The sequence below is a fragment of the Prunus persica genome, chromosome G3 (assembly GCF_000346465.2).
Source record: "Prunus persica cultivar Lovell chromosome G3, Prunus_persica_NCBIv2, whole genome shotgun sequence".
Lineage (NCBI taxonomy): Eukaryota > Viridiplantae > Streptophyta > Magnoliopsida > Rosales > Rosaceae > Prunus > Prunus persica.
Genome location: NC_034011.1, coordinates 20379933 through 20401893, shown reverse-complemented (window position 1 = coordinate 20401893; position 21961 = coordinate 20379933). Strand labels below are relative to the sequence as shown.

The 21961-nt window shown below is 36.5% G+C and overlaps 3 protein-coding genes across 6 annotated transcripts; all 3 read left to right on the top strand.

Annotated features, from left to right (window-relative positions):
- Positions 250 to 3931, top strand: LOC18782906 (membrane-associated progesterone-binding protein 4). The gene is made up of 8 exons (XM_007215833.2): positions 250 to 438; positions 674 to 750; positions 984 to 1055; positions 1331 to 1368; positions 1606 to 1649; positions 2289 to 2335; positions 3031 to 3205; positions 3490 to 3931. Exons 1-8 carry the CDS (start codon positions 337 to 339, stop codon positions 3655 to 3657), a joined length of 723 nt encoding a protein of 240 aa, XP_007215895.1. The 5' UTR covers positions 250 to 336; the 3' UTR covers positions 3658 to 3931.
- LOC18784428 (F-box/kelch-repeat protein At3g06240) lies at positions 6155 to 10729 on the top strand. 4 transcript variants are annotated; one of them, XM_020559419.1, is made up of 3 exons: positions 6155 to 6289; positions 8353 to 10146; positions 10456 to 10729. In XM_020559419.1, exon 2 carries the CDS (start codon positions 8868 to 8870, stop codon positions 10131 to 10133), a length of 1266 nt encoding a protein of 421 aa, XP_020415008.1. In that variant the 5' UTR covers positions 6155 to 6289; positions 8353 to 8867; the 3' UTR covers positions 10134 to 10146; positions 10456 to 10729. The 4 variants fall into 4 exon arrangements, with proteins under 4 accessions (XP_020415008.1, XP_007216259.1, XP_020415010.1 ...); XM_007216197.2 differs by lacking the exon at positions 10456 to 10729 and adding an exon at positions 6573 to 7766 and having other exon boundaries at positions 6158 to 6289; positions 8353 to 8726; XM_020559421.1 differs by lacking the exon at positions 10456 to 10729 and adding an exon at positions 6549 to 7766 and having other exon boundaries at positions 6163 to 6289; positions 8353 to 8726.
- On the top strand, positions 10996 to 21614 carry LOC18783396 (Fanconi anemia group D2 protein homolog). Its single transcript, XM_020559417.1, has 32 exons — positions 10996 to 11456; positions 11570 to 11999; positions 12176 to 12430; positions 12529 to 12741; positions 12846 to 12977; positions 13064 to 13193; positions 13284 to 13330; positions 13408 to 13509; positions 13653 to 13760; positions 14050 to 14192; positions 14267 to 14361; positions 14481 to 14559; positions 14653 to 14704; positions 14835 to 14915; positions 15152 to 15247; positions 15341 to 15444; positions 15866 to 16343; positions 16934 to 16969; positions 17062 to 17263; positions 17349 to 17482; positions 17697 to 17877; positions 17975 to 18204; positions 18320 to 18415; positions 18838 to 18924; positions 19005 to 19037; positions 19138 to 19272; positions 19415 to 19475; positions 19549 to 19604; positions 19704 to 19760; positions 19876 to 19996; positions 20645 to 20966; positions 21280 to 21614. Exons 1-31 carry the CDS (start codon positions 11116 to 11118, stop codon positions 20917 to 20919), a joined length of 4590 nt encoding a protein of 1529 aa, XP_020415006.1. The 5' UTR covers positions 10996 to 11115; the 3' UTR covers positions 20920 to 20966; positions 21280 to 21614.

Genomic DNA, 21961 nt, shown 5'->3' with positions numbered 1-21961 from the left:
GAGTTATAATATGAGTGAACGACATGATTGATATTTCATGAATTTAGAGTATGGTATTAATAAATAACGATATGTGTCATGATATCATTTGCGAATTGGTAAGGTTCGATGGGCATGATGAAAACCTCTCTAGAATGCGTATTAACTACGACCTGATTCATTATGTATGTATTAATAAATGAAGAAAAAAAAAATCAAATTCAGTTTATTTTAAAAAATATATTACATTAAATATAATCTTTATATGACGAGACTAAATAATATAAACACGGCGAAAGTAAACTGTTGTCCGGTAGAGGAAAACTAAAGCTGTTGTGGAGTGTCGAGTGACTGAGGATGGCGGCAAAGCTCATAGCAACGTCTCCTTTTGTAGGAATTGCAGTTTTTGTCTCGCTCATCGCTCTCGTCGCGTTTTATTATAAGCCTTTCTCACAACAGGTCAGAGGCTCAAAGCTCATTTCTTTTGTTTTTTTAATTTTCTTGACAGAATACCAGACACCCCAACTGAAATTTTTCATGATTTTGGGAGCTAAAGCAAATCCAAGATTCGATTTTACTTGGGTATTCTTCCAAGATGGGTTTTTTTTATAAAAAAAACTGTTTGCTTTGGTTCGCTTTTGAATGTTTAACATTATAGTGCAAGTATGTGAGTTGATTTTGTTCTTGTTTCTAGAGGTTGTTCACTGTTGAAGAATTGGCCTTGTACAACGGGACTGATCAAAGCTTACCCATTTTATTAGGAATTCTCGGGTACCTTCTCACTTTCTCTCTATTTAGATGGATGTATTAAAACCCTACTCACATACAGTTCAAGCACCACAAAGTGTGCGGTTGACTTTTCAGAATATACATTAGAAATGAGAAGTTGTAATCTCATGATGAGTTGAATTTTGGAAATCAAGCAGAGCACTTTATATGATTCCTAAATGCCTGTGAGCATACATTTACTGATTTAAAGAAACTAATCCGTATTTTCTGATCAGATCGGTTTTCGACGTGACAAAAGGAAAATCTCATTATGGTGAGGGTGGGGGTTACAATCATTTTTCAGGAAGGTTTGTTCTCTTCTCTAACCCTGTTGAATTTTCTTACTTAAATTTGGTACTAGGTATTGATGTTTTCTCGATTTTTCCCGGAAACACATGCTCGGATTACAAATTGTGCTAGTGTACTTTTTAATTTTCATTACCTATAGCATTAGTTGGTGTATGATAGGATTTGAATATATTTAGTCATCAAATCCTTTTATCCTTTGTTTGATTGTATCTGTCTAGAGACTGGTATACTAATAGCTCTTTTGCCTTCACATCAACCCTTGCAATCAATAAAGAGATGCTTCACGAGCATTTGTTTCAGGAAACTTTACAGGTAAAGATGGTCTTCTTCTTTTTTTCGCTTTTAATTGTTGATGGATTTATTATGCAAGTTCAAAGTTTAATAACTTACAGAGTTGCCTTTGAATTGATTTTTTTGTAGGCTCATTTTTTATTTTTCTGATTAATGTACTTTTAGTACTTTGAAGTTGCTTTGGGGTTTAAAATAACGCTTGAAAAAAGTATTTATGTTTTAATAATCACATAGCATCTTTTGTTGGTTATATTGTAGGAGATGGGCTCACAGACTCGCTACGTGATTTATCCAGTACACAGGTAACTCATGTTATTTGCTCTCCTTTTTACCCTGGAGTTTGTGAAGCCATGCTGGACAACAAAAAGGGGGAAAGACACTAAATTTTTTTAGAACTGCAGCTACTAAACATCACCCATATTGAATGCTTTCCCCTGCTGGTTCTACCCTCTTAGTCCATGATTTGCAAAGTGTTTCAGGTAGCTCACTTGTGGTGATCTCATGCTGCCTCCTGCTCACCCTATGCCTTCTAATTCAATAATTTATGAAATTAGTCAGGATTAGTTCACCTGCATTTGATGATTGCCTGACTGATTCCATATTCCAGCCCAACTGACTTGTTCAGAATCATTGCTTCTAATGTGAAACCCTTACCTTGTATCATGTTTTGCTATAGTGTCCCTATGCGTTTGCCATTTTGTGACATATCCACTTGCTTCAACGTGGCATCTTCTTGTGTGACTTCTTCGCTTATCAATTTTTTGCGTTCTTTGCCAATTTTTTCACACTTTTAAACTGAATAACAATACTAATGGAAAAATAGGTAAATATTCAATCTAATCCCTACTACTTGGTTCAGCTGCATATTTGGGACTGTGACATCCGAAGTTTCGTTGGTTGCTACAAGAGTGATTGAGTTTTTTTTTCTTTTGTATTTGCAGGTGAAGAGTGTTGTTGAATGGAGGGATTTCTACTTTAGAAGTTACACGTGAGTTATACATCTATCAGCCATCTTTTTTACTTTTGATGCTTGGAAGGTGGAATTTCAACGCTTTTAATAATGTTGGAAGTTTTTTCATGGTTACTGGAAACTTGGGCCAATTAGCTGATCTGTTTTCCACTTTTGAAACCGTTAGAAACTTGTTTGGGGTTTTAAAATTTTACATCTACTACGAAAATTGCAATTGAATAAAATAGGAACATTACCATGAATCTCTCAAACTTTCACTGAGGTCTGTAAGCAAATTTTGATGTAATCTGTTTCACATACTGCATGTAGGAATCATTGTTATATCTGCCTGCATATGCTTATGATTGTTCTGGTTATAAGAGGCAAAGATCGACCACAAAAGAACGAAATTAATTTCTTTTTTTGGTAATAGACACTTTTGTTTATGCCATTCAGAATGTCCTATTGCATTTTTTTGGAATTCATTTATGTTGCAAGTTTATAGCTATTTATAAAACAGACGCCAGCCTTGTTCTGTGCCAAACACGATATGCTTGTCCTTTCATCCACCATTTTGTTTCAGTGAAGTTATCATGTTAGATATATTTGAGCTTGACTTCTTGTTCCTCGTTCATTTTCATGGTTTTAGTTTGAAAGGATAAAGATATTAACTGATCTTCTTTTCGAATGAATAAAATACTTGGTAATTACTATTCATGACTTTTAATTGTCAGATTTGTAGGTAAGCTAGTAGGTCGTTACTATGATTCTGAAGGAAATCCTACAAAATATTTAAAGGGAGTGGAAGCAAAGGCTGCTAGAGGTGCTCAGCTTTTGGAGAAACAGAAGAATGAAGAAGCGAAGCAACCTAGTTGCAATTCGAGGTGGAGTCAGGACGAGGGTGGAGAGGTATGTCTTCCTGACGTGGAATCAATTATGGGAACGAAGCAGTCATTGTGCTTCTCTCAGAGTTCTTATAATGTTTTTTCCTTATGTTTTCAATATTGTGCTGTTATGGAGGCTTATAATGTCCATCTTGTCTGACACAAACCATGAGGAATGGTATTACAAAAATATATGCACCTAAAATAAAAATGGATCAAATACGGACTTCGAAGTCCCTAGTTGTGGTTTGGCAAGCATCTGTATTGTTGAATGAGCTTGATCTTAGATTTCCACTGTCTTGGTTATAGGTTTGGTGTGATGAGGGCGTCCCAAGGTTAGTTCAGAGACCACTAGAAATTGCTTTAACTGGGAAGATGAGCAAGCGATGTGCATGCTTTAAAGAAGATCAACTGGACCAGTCAGGGTTGGAAGTCTACGAAGGATGTGATTTCCTTGCAAAGACTTGCCGAGTTTAAACGGGGGGTTTTGGAACTTCCATGTTAGAGATTTTAAGTTATCCTTCCACATCTGATGTCACTGCGCTAAGTTGTTGAAAAGGGATGAACAGAGGCAGATGAATAGAGAAGCATTGTAATGTGTTTGGTCTACAATTTTCCTCCTATTACATTGCATGGATTGTTGTAACTATACATGTATATTGATACTGTTTTTTTCCTTCTCTATATTGTGAATTATATGTTCATGCTAGATCATCACTTTAAACATATTGAGGATTATAATTTCTTGCCAGATCACTTTGGACAAATTTTTTAAAGGATTGATCATGGGGAAGAGAGGCTACTTCCAGTCTAGCAGCTTTTATTATGCTAATGAAGTTTCTTATACAAGATTTACCAAAGACAAAACATGTTTTGCAAAAGAATCAATTTAACACATCTAAGCTAATTGTCCGTTTTAGTTTTCCGTTTTTCTTAAGTAAACTAAAGTGGAAGCGGGGAGATAAGAAAAGAGGGATGCAGATGAGCAGAATAGGTAAGATAACTTTTTTCACTCTCTCTTCTTACAAATGGTATGATATTTACAAAACAAAGATACATCTACAATGATAAAAATATGTCACCATAATGTCAGACATCAAACTCACCACAAAAACTTAAGACCTCAAGGGGTCGTTTGGTACACAGTCTTGGCTTGGACTGGCTTGGACTAAATTTAGTACTATGTTTGTTTCATTTAATTCTAGTCTTAGATGGGATTGCTAATACCGGGCCCACCAAAAACACCTCATTAGGAGGGGACTACTAAGCCCATGTAGAAAAGGAGGATTAGCTAGTCCTATGTTCACCAATGTACAAGATGCATATATTATATTGTAATACTAATAACATATATTACTATTATTATTATTATTATTATTATTATTATTATTATTACATACACATATACTATAATGTACATATATACATGTATATACACATATACATGTATATATATATAAACACATATATACATATATAATATATATAAATACATATAGATATATACACATATATTATTATTATAATATACTCATATACACATACATATTAATGTTATAATAATAGCATACATGTATACATGTATATATGTAATATACATTATATTATATATTAATGTACATATATACACGTATATATATAAACACATATATACGTATATATATACACGTATATTATTATTATAATATACCCATATACACATACATATTAATATTATAATAATAGCATATATGAATATATGTAATATATATATAAGTATATATACATATATGTGTATATATATTATACCCATGTATGTATTATAATATACATATACACACGTATATACACATATACATTATATATTTATACTATATGTATATATATATTATAATATACATATATATATGTATTATACCCATATATATATTATAATATATAGATACACCTATATACACATATATTATATACATGTATATTCGTATATATATATGTATATTATAATATATAATATATATACATATATTATACATATATTATATATACATATGTATTTTATAATATATATAATGTATATGTATATATACATACATATATAATATATGTATATACACGTATATACATGTATATTATTATTATTATTATTATTATTATTATTATAACATACCCATATATATATTATATTATAATATACATCCATATATATAAATATATGTATATGTATTATACCCATGTATATTATAATATACATATATACACCTATATATATTATATGTATGTATATATACATATATATTTTATATATTATAAAATACATATATACATATATATAGATATTTTTGAAAAAAAAAAAATTCTAGTCCTAGTCCAAGCATACACCAAACGTAGGATAAGTGTTATCCAACTTAGACCAAGCCAAGCCAAGCCAGTCCCTAAGTATAGTCCATGCCAAGACAGTCCTGTGTACCAAACGAGCCCAAGAGGTTTAAAATTAAAGATCGATGGGAGGAGAGGCAACTTAAAATCCTCCTCTTCTTTTCTTAAATATATATATATATATTTATTTTTCATTTTTATTAGTGTTTAAAAGAATATGTTATCTTTAAAGTAAATTTAGGTTTTAGACATAAAAAAACTTTTACTTTTGGAAAAAACCAAAACTTTTTCAAAAAAGACAGAAAAACCTTTTCAACTTTCAAACCAAAAACATGCAAATGTAAAGGATTCTTTAGGAAATTCAAAAATAAATAAAGGCAATTTTATCTATTTTAGCGTCTTTTAAAAAAATTTCTCTCTCGTTTGGCTTCTTTTAATAAGATCGTCCATATTCTTAACATTGCACATGGGCATTAATGTCATTACATTAATTTTAAATTTTGGGTCTCAAATCCTAGCCCACCCTCCACACCAAGCCCAGTTTACAGCCGGGCCTCAACGCACTTTCCATTTTGGGTGTCCTCTATTTTTTTTTGGGTCAAAGTCTTCTTATGCTCTTCAGCCGAGTCAATCAGTCCTCTTCAGCTCACCTTCTTCCTTTTCTTCTTCTCTCCTTTCAATCCTTCTTCTGAATTTCTGCCAATTCTCTTGGTCCTTCCAATCTCCAAGTCCAGGGCGGCATGGAATCAGTAAGGTAAGTCCAGGTCTTCAATTTCATTTCTTTGTTTTACTTTAATTTAATTTAATTTGTACAAAATTAAAATTGATTCATGAATCATGAGCATGTTATATGCACACTGACTGCACTTACTCCATTAGTATTAGGGTTTAATTTAAGGTATAAATTCTTAGTTTAGGGTTTAAATTTTGGCAGAAACTTTTTTTTTTTTTTTTTGCCCTTTTCAATAGAGAAAACAAATTGGTTTGGGAGGTTAAGCCCACCCTAATTGTAGATGATCCTGGCTGCACCTCTGCAGCTTTTAACATGGCGGGCCTTCAGAACTGGCGGCAGAAACTGGACCCCTCTGCTGGGGTGTTTAAACGACCCCTTATTGACTCCGATGACATCATCATTGACATACTGTCCAGGCTTCCAGTCAAATCTTTACTCCAATTTCGGTGTGTATGCAAGTCATGGCATACTTTGATCTCCGATTCTCATCTTGTTAGGAAGCACCTCCGCCGCGCAGTCAGAGGGGTCAATGCTAATAGCAGTAAGCTTCTTATTTCAAACAGTCCTCTGTATTCCATAGACTACGAAGCACTGGAGGATGTCAATAGTTTTGTTGCAATCAAAGAGCTTCATTTACCAGCACCGTTAGTGCTTGACCGAATGAGCATTGTGGGTTCTTGCAACGGCTTGATATGTCTGCACGAAAACAAAGGCGACTTTTTCTTATGGAACCCGTGTACTAGAGATACCCTGAAGTTACCAGGAGTTACTTATTTTCCTTCTAGTCCAATGTTTTATGGATTCGGTTATGATTCCACCATAGAAGATTACAAGGTTATAGTGGGTGGCACATCTAGTAGTGAAAGTGGTTTGCTTACAACCACAATTGCGCTCTTTACTCTAAAATCGGGTTCGTGGAGGACTGTTCAAGACCTTAACTATGTTAAATTGAATGGGCAGGGGTGTTTGTTAAACGAAGCTCTTCATTGGGTAGAATTTGAATGGAGGTGGGAGGGGTATTTCAATGTACTTAGTTCAAGAATCATCACTTTTGATTTAGCGGGGGAAGAATTTCAGGAAATGGTGCCATTATCATCCTATCTTAGCGACCAAAAATATATATCCATCCGTATTGGGACGACTACAAATTGTCTCTTTGTATATATGTTCAATCACAGCAATTTCAGTGATATTGCAATTACAATATGGGTTATGAAGGAATATGGGGTCAAAGAATCTTGGACTAAAATCATAGACATTCCGTTGGAGCTTTTCCGTCCACTTCAAGGAGTATTTTTTCTGAATCTTATATGTATTTTAGAGAGCGGTGAAGTTTGCATGAGTTATTCAAGTGGCCTGGTATCATATAATCCAAAGGAAAATACATTTAGGAGTGTTCTTAGCTCGCCTGTTATTTTGTTGCCTGAAGCAATTATGTACGTAGAGACTTTGGTTTCACCAGTAGTTGAAAGTTGGGCAGACATCTGAGACCAACAATGTGAGTCTTTCCTTCACTCTTTCTAACCGATACTATTCAATTTTGTTTAAGGAACAACCTAATGTTGAGTCTGAGCAAATAAGATTTGATATGCATATTCTTTTACATGGTGTTTGAATTATAGCAGTTATTCACCAACCTCACAGTGTTGGTGCATCTAGCATTTTTTATTTTTTATTTATTTATTTAGAGGATCAGTTCGAGACGAAGTTGTGTTTTGTTACTTATTTAGAGACGAAGTAATGGGAAGCAATTCTAGACACTATAATGTTTGAGTAGGCAGTAATGGAATGCAATGTGTGTGGAAACAACCACCATAACCATGAGATTTTTAGAACTGTGGCTACCCGGTATCACTAGTACTAGCCTGCATCATCATTGGTAAAATTGCCTGTCCCTTGCCCATTTTATGACTAATCCACCTTTCTTCCGTTTACAACACAGACTCCAGGTGCCTGTAACTGCAGCAATTTGCCACATAATAAACGCAATAAGCTTTGTCCTTTTAATGAAGTTATCTCGTCAGATCTATTTGAGCTTGGTTTGCTATTGTTTCTCATTTTAGATTTCAACTGTTTTTTATCAGGTTTTGCGTGATGAGGGCGTCCCAAGGCTAGTTCAGAGACCACTAGAAAATTGCTTGGACTGGGAAAATTAGCAAGCGATGCGCACGCTTTACTATAAAGAAATATCAACAGGACCAGCCAACCCGACTTGGAAGTCGATGAGGGAGATGGTTACCTTTGCCAGGACCTGCTGAGTTGGAGCGAGATCCGTTGTGGAAATTCCATGTTAGAGATTTTAAGTATATCCTTTGTAAAGTTGTTGAAGAGGATGGACAAGGTTGGCTAAACAGAAGCATTGTAATGTGTTTGGTCTACAATTTCCCTCCTACTTGCATCGCAAGGTTTTTGGAACTGTATGTCGTAAAAAATAAAAAAATTCATCATTGGGCCCAAATTATCCTCGACAACACCAATATAAAATAGCCATATACGTTACGTGCTATGCTTGTAGACAGTTTTTCAGCTGTAGCGAGCCATTTGAAAGTATAAACTGCTGAACCAGTTGTAAACATAAGTCTTCTTCTATTCTTCCATAATGACAAGCCCAAAGAGCTTTTCTTGTTGCATTTGCCGCCTTTTTTCAAGAACATCGACTTCGGAAGCCTCACCACGAAAAACAACCAGTTTGGCCGCCTACGGCCTTAGCAGCCGGCAGCTGAAGCAACTACTCCCCTCTAATTTTGCGGCTGTGTCTCCACCACCGCCTCTCAACAATGATATCCTTGTCGAGATCCTCTCGAGGCTCCCCGCCAAATCTCTACCCCGCCTCCAGTGCGTGTGCAAGTCATGGCGCGCCTTGATCTCCGATTCTCATTTTGTCATGAAGCACCTCATCCACGCAGCGGCCACGTGCAGCACCAACAACAGCCTCACCCTCTTTCTCTCGTCTACTCGTCTCTATTCCATAGTCTCCGTAGGATTGGACAAGGATCATGTTCATGTTGCAAACAGAGAGCTTGATTTGCCGGTGAAGATCCCAGATATTTTGATCACAAGAATTGTGGGATCTTGCAACGGTTTGATTTGCCTGCAAGTCAACTACACCAACATTGTCATATGGAACCCGTGCACCGGACACTCCAAGCTCTTGCCGAAGCCTTCTTCTCTTCTTTCCGGCTTCTTGTTTTTCGGGTTCGGCTACGATTCGACCACGGATGACTACAAGGTCATCCGAGGGTCGAGAACCGCGCTTTCCAAGGAGACTGTGGTTGAGGTTTTCTCTCTCAGAACCAATTCATGGTGGAGGAGTCGCAATAAAGACCATGGCCATGGCTATGTTTGCTTGAATGGGAAGGGCTGCTTTTTTAATGGAGCTCTGTATTGGGTAGAGCTTCAATGGGCAGGGGGCCCTCGTCCCATTGGTTCTAGGATTTTGTCTTTTGATTTGGCGGAGGAGAAGTTTCAGGAGACGGTGTCGTTGCCCTACCTTGGCAAGGAAGAAAACTGTGTCTTCGCTGGGATTGGGGTCAGTAGAAATTCTCTGTTTGTATACTCCGACCCGATGGGCTCGGATCTTAGAATATGGGTTATGAAGGAATATCGGGTCAGAGAATCTTGGGCTGAACCCATAGAAATTTATTTGGATCAGATTTTACCAGAAGAGGTTGATGAATCGTTCTTGAGGCCTTTGTGTATTTTAGAGAGTGGAGAAGTTTTGTTGGGTTATAATCGAAATATCTTGGTATTGTATAATCCCAAGGGAAAGACGTTTCGAAGTATTGCTATTGGGACTCAGTCGGATGTAACCATTTACATGGAAACTTTGATTACTCCGGCAACCGGCAGGGGCTCTGACGTGTGAACGAAACCCAATTGTGAGTATATCTCTACTCTTTTTTCCATTATTTGTTGCTTGGAGGATTGACAGATTGTTGATTCAACGGTTCAGATGGTGTGTTTATATGTCGTACCGTGCATGTCTAAGAATTATCTTAGAAGTTTTTATTTTTTTCTAATTCGATGTGAGTTATGTTCGACCCATTTGATCTTGATTTATTTTTGCTTCCAATTTTATTGGCATTAGGTTGAAAGGAGAATTTGCATATATAATTGGTTTCTTCTTAAATGAATGAAATATTGCTTGGTAACTACTAACCATGACTCTTAAATGAATAAATTGTCAGATTTTGTTGGTGAGCTAGCGGATCATATTTCCATAATGCTCAAGGAAAAACCCTACAAAGTATTTGAAGGGATTTGAGAAAAGGCTGCAGGAGGAGGTGCACAGCCTTTGGAGAAACAAAATAATGAAAAAGCCAAGCAAATTAGTTGCTTAATCATATGTTTGATGGCACAATGTGTATTTCTTTGATCCTTTTTCTGTATTTTTCACTTCTTATGCTAATATAAGTGTCTTGTACAAGATTTATACATACAAAAATAAAAAAATTTGAGGTTGAGAAACCCCCCTCCCATGTAGTTTAGACTAGCGTTTGTATTAAAAAAAGAAACCACAGTTCTACTCAAAATGACAGATTATCTTTAGAATTAACTATTGTTTTCCACTAACAATAACATTAACAACAATGACAATATTTCTTTTTTTCCTTCCTACAAAAATGAAAATGTTACGAAAGTTTATTTCTTTTTTAATACACAAGTTTATTTAATAAACTTTTTTTTGGTAATTTTTAAAAGTTTAATTTCGAAACCCCAACCGCCACATTCACCAAAAATTGGCGCCTTTTCTGCCCTCGTCTTTCTCCGTCTCCCAGTCTCCTTCCAGCACAGACGCAGAGATCACAACCGCACTAGCAAACGACGTCATAAACAAGCCAAACAGGATGGTGTTCCTCCACCAGCAAATCCCTTCACGCAAGCGACCGGCCTCCTCTTCTTTTGTCCCTCCTTTGCCTCCCCCAAAATCTTCCAAACCCTCCACCACCAATCCGACCCCAAACGACGTCGTCGAGACCCCAGCCATCGACAAAATGGCGTCTATACTCGCCGACGCTGGCTGCACCCTCCTCAACCACTCGGGCCCACCGTGCCTCCCTTCGGACTCACACAAGCTCCGCCGCCACCTCCACCGCACTTTCTCCTCTTCTGAAAATGCCCCTTCTCTTCTCTCTGATTTCCTCTCCGGCCTCTCCACCTATATCAACTCCTCCAAAAACCTCCGCAGGTCAGTAGCTTCCTCTACACTCTCTAATGGCTTCTAGTTTTCTTTATAATTTTATCGCATTTCCTGTTTGGCTGCCGAGAAAATCTAAGAGAACATTGTTCCTACATTTTCAGGATTCTCACCACCTCCGGCAGAAGCGAGAGCTTAGTCCGGCACCTACTGCTGGTCCCCTCCATCCAATTACAGATTCAGAACATGCTTCTCGAGAAGCTTCCGGAGTATTTCCATGTATATCCGGAACATTCCGGTCCATCGCTGTCTCTTGAAGACGACATCGCTAGGCTTATCATCAATCACTTCCGGTGGCTCGATTTCATTGTCGATCCGAATGCCTTGGCCGAGAAATTGATGCTGGTTCTTTCGATTTGCCCTCTGCATTTGAAGAAAGAGATCATCGGATCGTTGCCGGAGATCATCGGAGATCAGAATAACCAGACTGTGGTTCGATCTCTTGAGAAATTGCTCCAGGAAGACTTGGCTGTTGTTGTGCCTGTGCTTGACTCCTTTTCAAATCTTAATTTGGATCCTCTGTTGCAAGAGCAGGTTTCACATTACGCTTTAATATCTGTTTGGTTGCTGAGAAAAAATTGGAATCTCAAATTTGTGCTTATTCTCTAGGACATGACAAAACAAGAAACTTCACTTAACTAAGCCTACTGCACATGTTTAGTTTGCGAATTCGAGCTGCACCTGACTTTAAATTTCCCTTGAATTTGAAGGTAATCACCATAGCATTGTCATGCATCAGAACAATTGATGCGGAGCACATGCCTCATCTGCTTAGGTTTTTACTGCTTTCAGCGACACTGTCAAATGCACGGAGAATAATCTCACAGATCCGTCAGCAGTTAAAATTTGTTGGAGTTTCAAATTATCGTACATCAGAAAAGAGTAAACTCAAAGGGAAGTCGCGTGCGGACAACACAGAGGCTTCAATTCTTGATGCGTTGAGATCAAGTCTTCGATTTAAGAATGTATGTCTTCAGCCATTTGTTTCTTGAAACATTTGTACTTCTCTCAATTTTCGAATTTCCCTTAAAATTATTAATTTGCTTCTTTATGTGCTATGTAGATACTATGTCAGGAGATTTTGAAAGAGTTAAACAGTCTTGAGAAACCTCAGGATCACAAAGTCATTGATATATGGCTACTTATGCTGATATACATGAATGGTGAATCCCTGCAAAGGAGCATTGAAAAGGTATTCAAGAAGAAAATTATTGAAGATTGCATTCAGGAAGCTATGTTTGATCAATGCATTCATGGACACAAGGAGCTGGTACAGGTATCTTTGACCATGATCTGATATCATGGAATCCAGTCTTATTTCAAAATTAAGTGATGTATTTCCGTAGCCTTATTTGAACCTTCTTTTTGATTTGTTGTTAGGATTACTTTCTATCTTTCATTTCTTTGTCTGAGTACCTGTTGGCTTGCAAAGAGCCAAAAGCCCGGGAGTTTGGCATCCATATGTATGTTTGTCTCTTTGAGGAGTTTGCTGATACTTATTCAAGACAGGAAGTAAGTGGCCTATATGTTCTTTGTTTGGTATTTGATAATTAGAAAAAGGATGTACTGTGGGACTACTAGCTGTGGCTTTTGTTTAGGTTCTTGGTTCGCTGGTTACCCATGTGGGCTCAAGTGTGGGTTTTGAAGTCAGTTCTGCTTTAGAGACAATGGCTTTGCTGGCCTCCAAATATTCACAGCAATTAATTCCTCTTTCTTCTCATATTAATGGTATGATATTAATCTATTCTTCATATTGATTTGCCTGGAGTAATTATTTTCCAAGAAATGCATGCTTAGTTGTTTGTTCCATAAATTCAGGTATCCTCGATTACTTAGAGGGATTTAGCGTTGAAAATTTGCACAAGGTAGGATGCTACATATCGTTATTTCTCTTGGCACAAAAGTGTTAAATCACAATTTCACTGGTTTTTACATGGTGCAGGTCTACGAGATTTTTGGCCATCTGGCACTTTTGGCTCGGTCTAGTGCAGATTCATATGGTTCTTCCTTTGCAAATGAACTTTTGATGATAGTACGGAAGCAGGTGCCAATACTTTATTTCTTTTCACTTGAAGCACTTAAATGTAAACTTTTTGATCGAATATATTGAACAACGCATTTTTAATATGGTAACTTTTACAGTTTCTGGTAACACAGATTGATCTATTTCATCCTACTGTTTCTCAGGTCAGTCATCCAGAGCTGAATTACAAGAAGATGGGCCTTGTCGGAACTCTGAAGATGGTTTCCTGTCTAGGAGATGCAACTGATGTTACCTGTTCATCCTCATCTCAAGTATGACCCAGCAGCATATCAGTTTTACTCTTCCATAGTTAGGGGCACATGATGATGAATTTGTTACTGGCCTTGTCTATGATAGTAATATTTTATAAATTTCTTTTGATAATTAGAGGAAACACAGACAATATAGGGACTTGCAAATTATATTTTGATGTGTCTGGCTGATTTTACTTATGTTATTTTGTGTCGTCCATAAAATCAACTTCAATTTTAGGTTTTATTTTTCAGTTTCCAAACTCTTTATTGAGGGATGTATTCACCATTCTTGAGCATCATTCTACAGAAATCAAATTGTGACGAGGCTTTGGAACTCTTGAAAATAGCTTTGGACTCTTGCAAACAGTTGCCCTTACCTTTGATCATGTTTTATGACGAACTGACTGAAATGATGGATTATAAAACACTTCATCCAACAGTTATGGAATGGTCAGTTGATTTTAATTTGCTAAGGTTACCAGTGGTTGTTCTTTATTTGGGAAAGACTAATCTGCATATTGCAGGATTGGGAAACATGTAGGAGAGTTTGAACCTCTGTTTCTGTCTGATCTTGATGGTGGGAATTTGGCTGTTAAGGACTCATATTGTGGTTTAGAAGGTGATTTGTGGGATGCAATACTCCTTTCTTTTTTTCTTGTCCTGATGATAACTGAGATTGTGTTGTATAAGCAATTAATTGAGTATGGATTAAATTTTATGTTCTTTTTCCCTTTGTAGGGGAGCTGTGGATGAACTTGGATGGTGATATATCCCCAATATGTCTAAACATTTTGCCATTAGCTTCCTCTTCATCGCAGTAATGTGTTGGCCATACAGTATATTATTCTTGTATAGAAGTTTTTTTTTCTCCCTTGATGTCTATGATGCTGAAGTTGGAATGTGTGTGCAGGTCTGCTTCTTCTTTACAAGTTCTTCCTGCTAACTTCCTTTTATTATCTGCAGTAAGTGTACTGTTAAAATAAAAATAGAAATTTTATTATATTTCATATATATATAGAGTTCTATGGTGTTTCTAACTGATCAAATTATGAGTTTTGTGATAAAATTTTGGAATTTCTTGTCAATTCTCAGATTGAAAGGCTGACGAATCAAGGATCCCTTGGTGGAATTGATGCACTACTTGGCTGCCCTTTGCATCTGCCTTCTTCTAAGGTCAGGGCACTAAAATACTTTTGCCAACAGCATCCTAGCAAGACTTTGGCTTATAATTTAAAGTTGAAAGCTGAAAATCCACATTTTAAATTTGGGAGAAAAGTATCCTTGATGAAGTCACACAGTTGTTTGAGAAGTAAAATAATATTTTTAGTTGATCCTCTCTAATTTTTGTAGTCTGTCAGTTTTGGTGGCATTGACCTGTGCTGAAATGTGTTTGACTTGTGCATTACCAGTATTTCTTTGGATCTGAGTGGAAGTCTCTGACAGGGAAGCAGAAACAGATTTTGTGTGCCTCTCTATATTATGCTGCCAATTGGATACGGGAGCTAGTAAGTGAAGAAGCTTAAAATATATTGCCTTCATTTTGAAGTGGTTCTTTATACGTGAATTGTGGTTTCTTACTAATTTTATGCAATGCGCAGCTCAATGCCTTCTGTACACAAGTTACTGGGATATTTGAATTTACAAGCCAGGCTACAAAGGAGGATATAATTTCCAAGCTATTGAAGCGTTTGAGGAACCTTCTGTACGTTATTTGTGTTCTTAATCCACTGACAACATATGCAAAATTTGTAAATCAGCTTTCTGATGTTGTAAATCATTTGTTTTTAAAGTTTTAAAATTAGAATGCTATTTTGAAGCTTTTGTTGTAAATGAGGGCAAATCGAGGGAAAGGGGCATGATTACAAATACTTGGATAGTGTAAGGAAAATATGAGGGGCACTGAATCCTACAGGCATCATGAGATTTCTTAGGGGGTTACCTTTTTTGTCCTAACAGAGGCCAGCCTTATATCCTAAAGCTTAGCTGATTGGCTGGGTTCTGGGAAAGTGTTTTAGTGGTCAGAAACAATTGATTATACCCGCCTTAAATGTTGTATTCAGATTAGCATATTTATTATGACCTTTTGATCCTTGAGTACTGATGGGGACAATCTAACAATGCAGATTTTTGGAAAGCTTGTTAAACAATTGCATTGGGAGGTACTCTCTATCTCTTCCTGAACTTCATCCTTATGTGGATGTCTACCGTTCTTCTGCGTTAAACCAACCTCACCGTATGGGGCACATTGAAAAGAAACTTGACCATAAGAAAAAACATGAGGAAATCTCTCCAAGTGGCACAAGGACAAATAAAAAGACATCAAAGGAAACAACATCAGATACCAACCGGAATCTCCGGCAGCCTACATTATTGGATGTCTTAGAGAAAGCGGGAGTTCTACCAGGCCAAGATGTGCCAAATGAGGATTCTTCTGGTTTATCTACAAAGGGAAGGTCATATGAGTCATCAGACAAAAATTCCCATGACTCTGACGAGGCATCCTCTATAGAAATTTCTGCTGTTGGCAAGGCTATCGAAGCTCAGAGGATTAATTTCAGACCCCTCCTAGTTCATTGTTATGCCATTTTGACATTTTCAAAGGTACATTTGCTCTTTATGGGGGTTAGCCTGAGTACGTGTTCTTATCAGATTGATTGAGATTAATTTGTGAATGAATCCACATTTTTAGGCTACTGAATTATGGAATAATCAATGTTCGATATTTGTGAAGGTGATTTATAGAGCTCAATGCACTGGTCTGATGACCGAACAGAAATCATAAATCTGTACTTGTTTTCTGAATGCGGCCACTCTTAGTTCAAAGACTTCTTTTTAATGAGATTTTGGCAAGAGACTGTCAGCTTGCATCTTATATTGATTTGAAGTCTGCGCTCTGGGTTAGTAGGGCTAATGAGTTAGTCATAAACATTGGGGTGGTTATAATCCAAAGTTGTTTCAAGTTGCAGAATGAATATGTTTACTAGTTTGACAGAAAAGTATTAGTACCAAAGTTGTCTAATTTTGGAGTAATTCGTCTTGCTATATGTTGACTCAAATGAGAGCCTATTAGGCATGAACACATACCAACAGTGTACCAAGCATTTCTTGATCTTGTTTACAAGATGCGCAGTGTATATTGAATTTTGGATAGAAGAATTATGGATTTTTTTACTATGTCTTTTGAAATGCAGAGTGAAGCCTCCTGTTGTATCGATGCTGCTGCTGAGGTACCCAGCTTTCAAGACTTAGTCATCTTTTAATTTATATCATAAACGAAGTTATAAACTTGCAAAACTTATGTCTTTTTTGTGGGTGTTAGTTACCCCTATATCTGTACCTTATGCGGGATCTTCACTACAAGCTGGATTTCTTCACTCCTGGAAAACAATTGTGGGGTAGATGCTTGAGTGCTCCAGTTGGGTTCACCAGGTTGACGGTAGATGGATTTTTGAGCAAAATTAAACCACTCTTTCCAAGTATTAAGAGGCATTTTGATAGTGCAGTTTTGTTACTTAAGGAAGGTAAGATAGTAAAGTCCAATTTTGGTGGGTAAACACTAGTGGAATGCCACTATATTCTTTTAATCTTACAACAATCACTCTGCAGGGGATGAAACTTGTGAAGAACATTGGAATATTCAATCTACTTTTGCTGGAAATCCAAATATTCCCAATCTTGTACTTTCAAAATCTGCAGTTTCTACTTCAGTATTCAAAGAAGTGCTTCATTGCTTCAGTGCGGTGAACATCAACTACCTTTACTTATTTACTCCATGAAATAGCATCCTCTCTCTCTCTCTCTCTCTCTCTCTCTCTCTCTCTCTCTCTCTCTCTCTACATGTGTGTGTGTGATCTCCCAACCTAGCTGATATCCTATCTAAATTATTATCTATACACAACTTTTAATTTTGAAAAGAAAGTTTACTAAATCTTCTTATTTGATTTTTAAGTACAGATATTAAACCTTCCTGGTATTCAGACAGACAAGTCAGCTCTCTCATGTCTGCTAGAAGCATTCCAGCCTACAGAGATTCCAGATAGCTTAATGGCAGACATACAACCTAACCTTTCTCCTGGGACTACAGAGTATTTATATTTGGGTGCTTATGCATTTTTTGAAGGTGTCTTGGACATAGGTACATAAATATATCCTGTTTCCTGATGGTGTTCTAGGGGGCTCATTGGTTGTCACTCTTTTAATTAACCACTTTAGTAACTGCATGGTCCCTGCAGCATGCTCTTTCTCCTTTATGCTGGCTTCAGAATCACTTTTTACTCTAGAATCGGTTGTAACCTCAATCCAGAAATTCATCAGTAAGTTGGAGGGAAATAGTAAAAACGTGCACTCAGAATTTATCCAGGAAGCTCTTCCAACTTTGCGCAGCAAACTTGGTATTTCTGCTCAGAATATTTTAAGGCATAGTTGGGATAATGAAAATGTTGAGAATGGTTGGAAGAGAAAAGTGAGCGATCTATGTTTCTAGCTCTTATTTTTTGCATGAATTTTCAAAATGATTTGATGCATGTTGTGATACTTATGCATGCATGTATCACTTTTGAATTTTGTAATGTTTTTAGGGAGAAACAGTACAGAGAATATTGCGCATCTACCTGGACAGCAGCAACTCAACTTCTGACCTGCTGGATAAGCTAGCCTGCTCTATTTTGCCTCAGGTGCCTGAATTTTATTTTTGTTATGCAGCCTCGGTTTCTTTAGAGTTTTGGTAGATGATATTTTTCCCTATTTTTTTTTCTAGCTTTTGTGGATTTGGGAGCTTTTCTATGAAAGTCAGTTTTGGTTGTATAAATATAACAGAATCACAATGCATGATAGCCAGTTTTGGGTCAATTTCGTTAATTTACCTTTTCTTATCTGAAATTAAGTTTTAGAATTTAAAGGATTTTCTTTGATTATCAATTGTCATTGCAATACCAAGAAGTGAAATCGGAAACTTGTTCCCTCACCCAGCTCACCAATGGAGTACCCTATATTAGGGTCTTGAGAATGGATTTGAGAAATCCCTATTAAAAATCTGGGCCTTAATATTATTTCAAACCAGTACTTAATATATGTCAACTTTCTATTTCTGTATTAGGCTTTATGCGAACGAATTGGAGAAGATGATCATCATGGTTTCCCATCTCTAAGTTCTGGAACATTTGTTGTGTGGTACAAGATACTGGTAAGACTTGCATTTCCTTTCATTAAGTTTAATGATACTCTCTTGTCAGGGTTGTTTACACAAGGTGGTCTTATGTGCAGCATGAAGAGAATCTTTCTGTTCTTAACAAATTGGTGAGCTGTAGATTCATTTTTGCAACTTGTATAAACACCATCAATGTTCTAGTGGAAATCCATTTGGTCAAGGAATGACTCGTGTTTATTCCTCTCTTAGGTCAAGGAAGCTGTTCTCCTAAAGAAAACCAGTACTCGTGCTCAACCCGAAACTATTGAAAAACTTCTAAGCAAGCTACAACAGTCTGTAAATGTGGTTGTGTCATTAGTTAACCTTTGTAAAACTTGTGCCAAGGTAAATAACAGTACTCTGTGGAGTTCTCTCAACTAAATTTCTTTTTTGTTATGGATTTTCTCATTTTTTTTTAGGGCTGTCTTTATGTTGTTCAAATGCCATCCGCCCAAGATACTGTTGACATGTCAATATTGTGGTTCAGGTGACTCTGCATGCCATGGCTGTTGGTTATGGAGGGAAGTTTGTTGATTCCTTCCTGAAAGGTATATTCGTGATACTCAAAAGTATGATCTAAATGGAAAATGTCTGAGGCACTGACGTCATAATGTTTTCCAGTTTTTGACTTCTTAGAGTCCCACTTTCAAGTTCACAATGAGCATATAATCCACTTGGTAAGATTTGTTGAAGCAAATACGTACATTCTAAAGATTGGAGTCGAGTTTTATCCTCAATTTATCAAGAAGCAAAATTATCCTTGTGTAATGAATTAGGTTTTAGAGCTTCAAAAGGCCACAAGAACAATACAGACCCTATGTTCTGAAGCAAAGGTAAGTCTTAAATTTCAATTTATATTTAGCTTTGTACTTTTTGGACTAAATGATCTTCACCCTTTGAGTGTCATTATCATATGATAACTTTTTATTTATTTATTTATTGTGGAAGGGCTTGAGACAAACAAGTATAACCAGAAAAATTCCTGCTACAAAGAGATCTATGGAACGGTTTTTATTCTGTGTGAAAGCTCTTCTCCATACAACATCAAATGGTTCTTCCTTCTGGATGGGTATGTATGAATTGTGGTTTTCTTGTTGGAGGGTACCTGAACATGTCCGTCAACATTGAACTATGTTATAGTATTCTAGTAACCTATAGCATCATTATTTGTGCAGGTCAGAAATTTCCTAGATAATGTTAATGTATCACATCATCATCGCTAGTATTCAATTTCTTCCCACGCTAAATGCATTTTTTTAATCTCCGTCCAAATTCCTTCTTGATTTATTTTCTGAATATTCCCTGAATTCTGTATCATTTGTGCTGACAGAGAATGAATAAGAAGAGGATGGAGAATGAATTACCAACTAACTTGAATTTGATTATTCCTCAGTTGCTGTCTTACTTAACCTTATAATTAAAATGATCTCAAACAAAACTAAATTGAACCTCACAACTAATTGCACTTGTTTACATGGATACTTTGTTGTTGCCTCTGAGCTTTGCCGAAGGTCTTTTTTCCTGTTAGATGCTTGCTGATCATGTGATACATCTTTAATTCTTTCACGTATACGGTATATCACTTTCCCTTAAACCTTCAAATTTCCCTTTTCTATGTGGCGTGTTCATGCTTTGATCTCATCACATGTTAATCATTCAAGTTGTATCATTATCCAAGTTGATGTTTCTTATTTATCATTCATTGCTGCTCCAACAGGCAACCTGAAGCATAAAGACTTGAAAGGTCAGGTGGTGAGTTCCCAAGTGTATGTAGATTCTGAAGATGACCACGTTGATGAAGAGCCAGCCGAAGGTGCTGATGAGGAGCCAGCCGAAGCTGCTGATGAAGAGCCAGCGGAAGCTGCTGATGAAGAGCAAGCCGAAGCTGCTAATGAAGAGCAAGCCGAAGCTGCTGATGAAGAGCCAGCCGAAGCTGCTGATGATTATCCACCTGTTAGTGTTGCTAGTGAAGAGGACAGAGAAACAGAATGAGAAATGCACTTGGGAAATTTACGTGTATTGACTGGAGCCAACCTTGTGTGAGTCTTAATAATTTGAGTAGTCTGGCATGCTGCAACGAAGTAAACATGCAATTCTATTGAGTGCATTTCATTTTGCTCTCTGCATCTAGTATGATAAAATTTTTATGTGTGCTATATCGCTATATCGTCAAGAACTCAAGATAAGATAACAACCTTTTGCCTCTCTCTCTCTCTCTCTCTCTCTCTCTCTCTCCCCTTTTGAATTACAATTATAACTTTATAATTGCATGTTGAACATAGGAATAACTGTATCATCAGTTCAATAGTAATTAGCTTAGATTTCATACTTGCTTATTGATGAATTCTATAGTCTAATTTTTGCAGGACCTCAAAGAATTGTCCTGGGTTCTGGTGATTGTGGAAGACAGGTACATATGATGAGTGGGCAAATACATGATCAACTTGTAGTTTCGAATTAACAGCAGTAGCTTTTGGATAAGCAGAATAGTCATAGCAGGAAATGACTGTACAGTTCCTAGCTTTTCCTGCACTGTCAAGGGCATCCATTTACAGCAATGCTTATGGCAGGTGTAGATGTTTAGGTTGATCCTGGTCCGTCATGAATCTCTCTTTTTTAAGGTAAGGGATATTACAATTCAGGATTAGCTCTTAAAATAAATAATTTTATCATCAGGTTGTCCATAATGAGTTAGGTGCACTATTTTTCCTCACACCCCTTTCATTTTGAATTTTTTTTTCCAATCATTTCTCTGCAATTCATTAGGTAGAATCCGACAAAGATAAAATTGTGAATATACCCGTTTGGTAATGTTTTCTGAAACTGTTTTCATAAAATGAAAATGATAAAATGAATTTGTATTTTCAAGATTTGAGAATGCTTCCATTAGTTTAACTGGAAAACAATTTATGAGAACAAAAACAGTGAAAATGTGTCTGGTCAATAATGTGAAAATAATTTAAATTAAATTGTATATTAGAGTCATTAATAAACCAATTTCTTTTCAATAAAAAAAACATTTAATTAGTTGCTG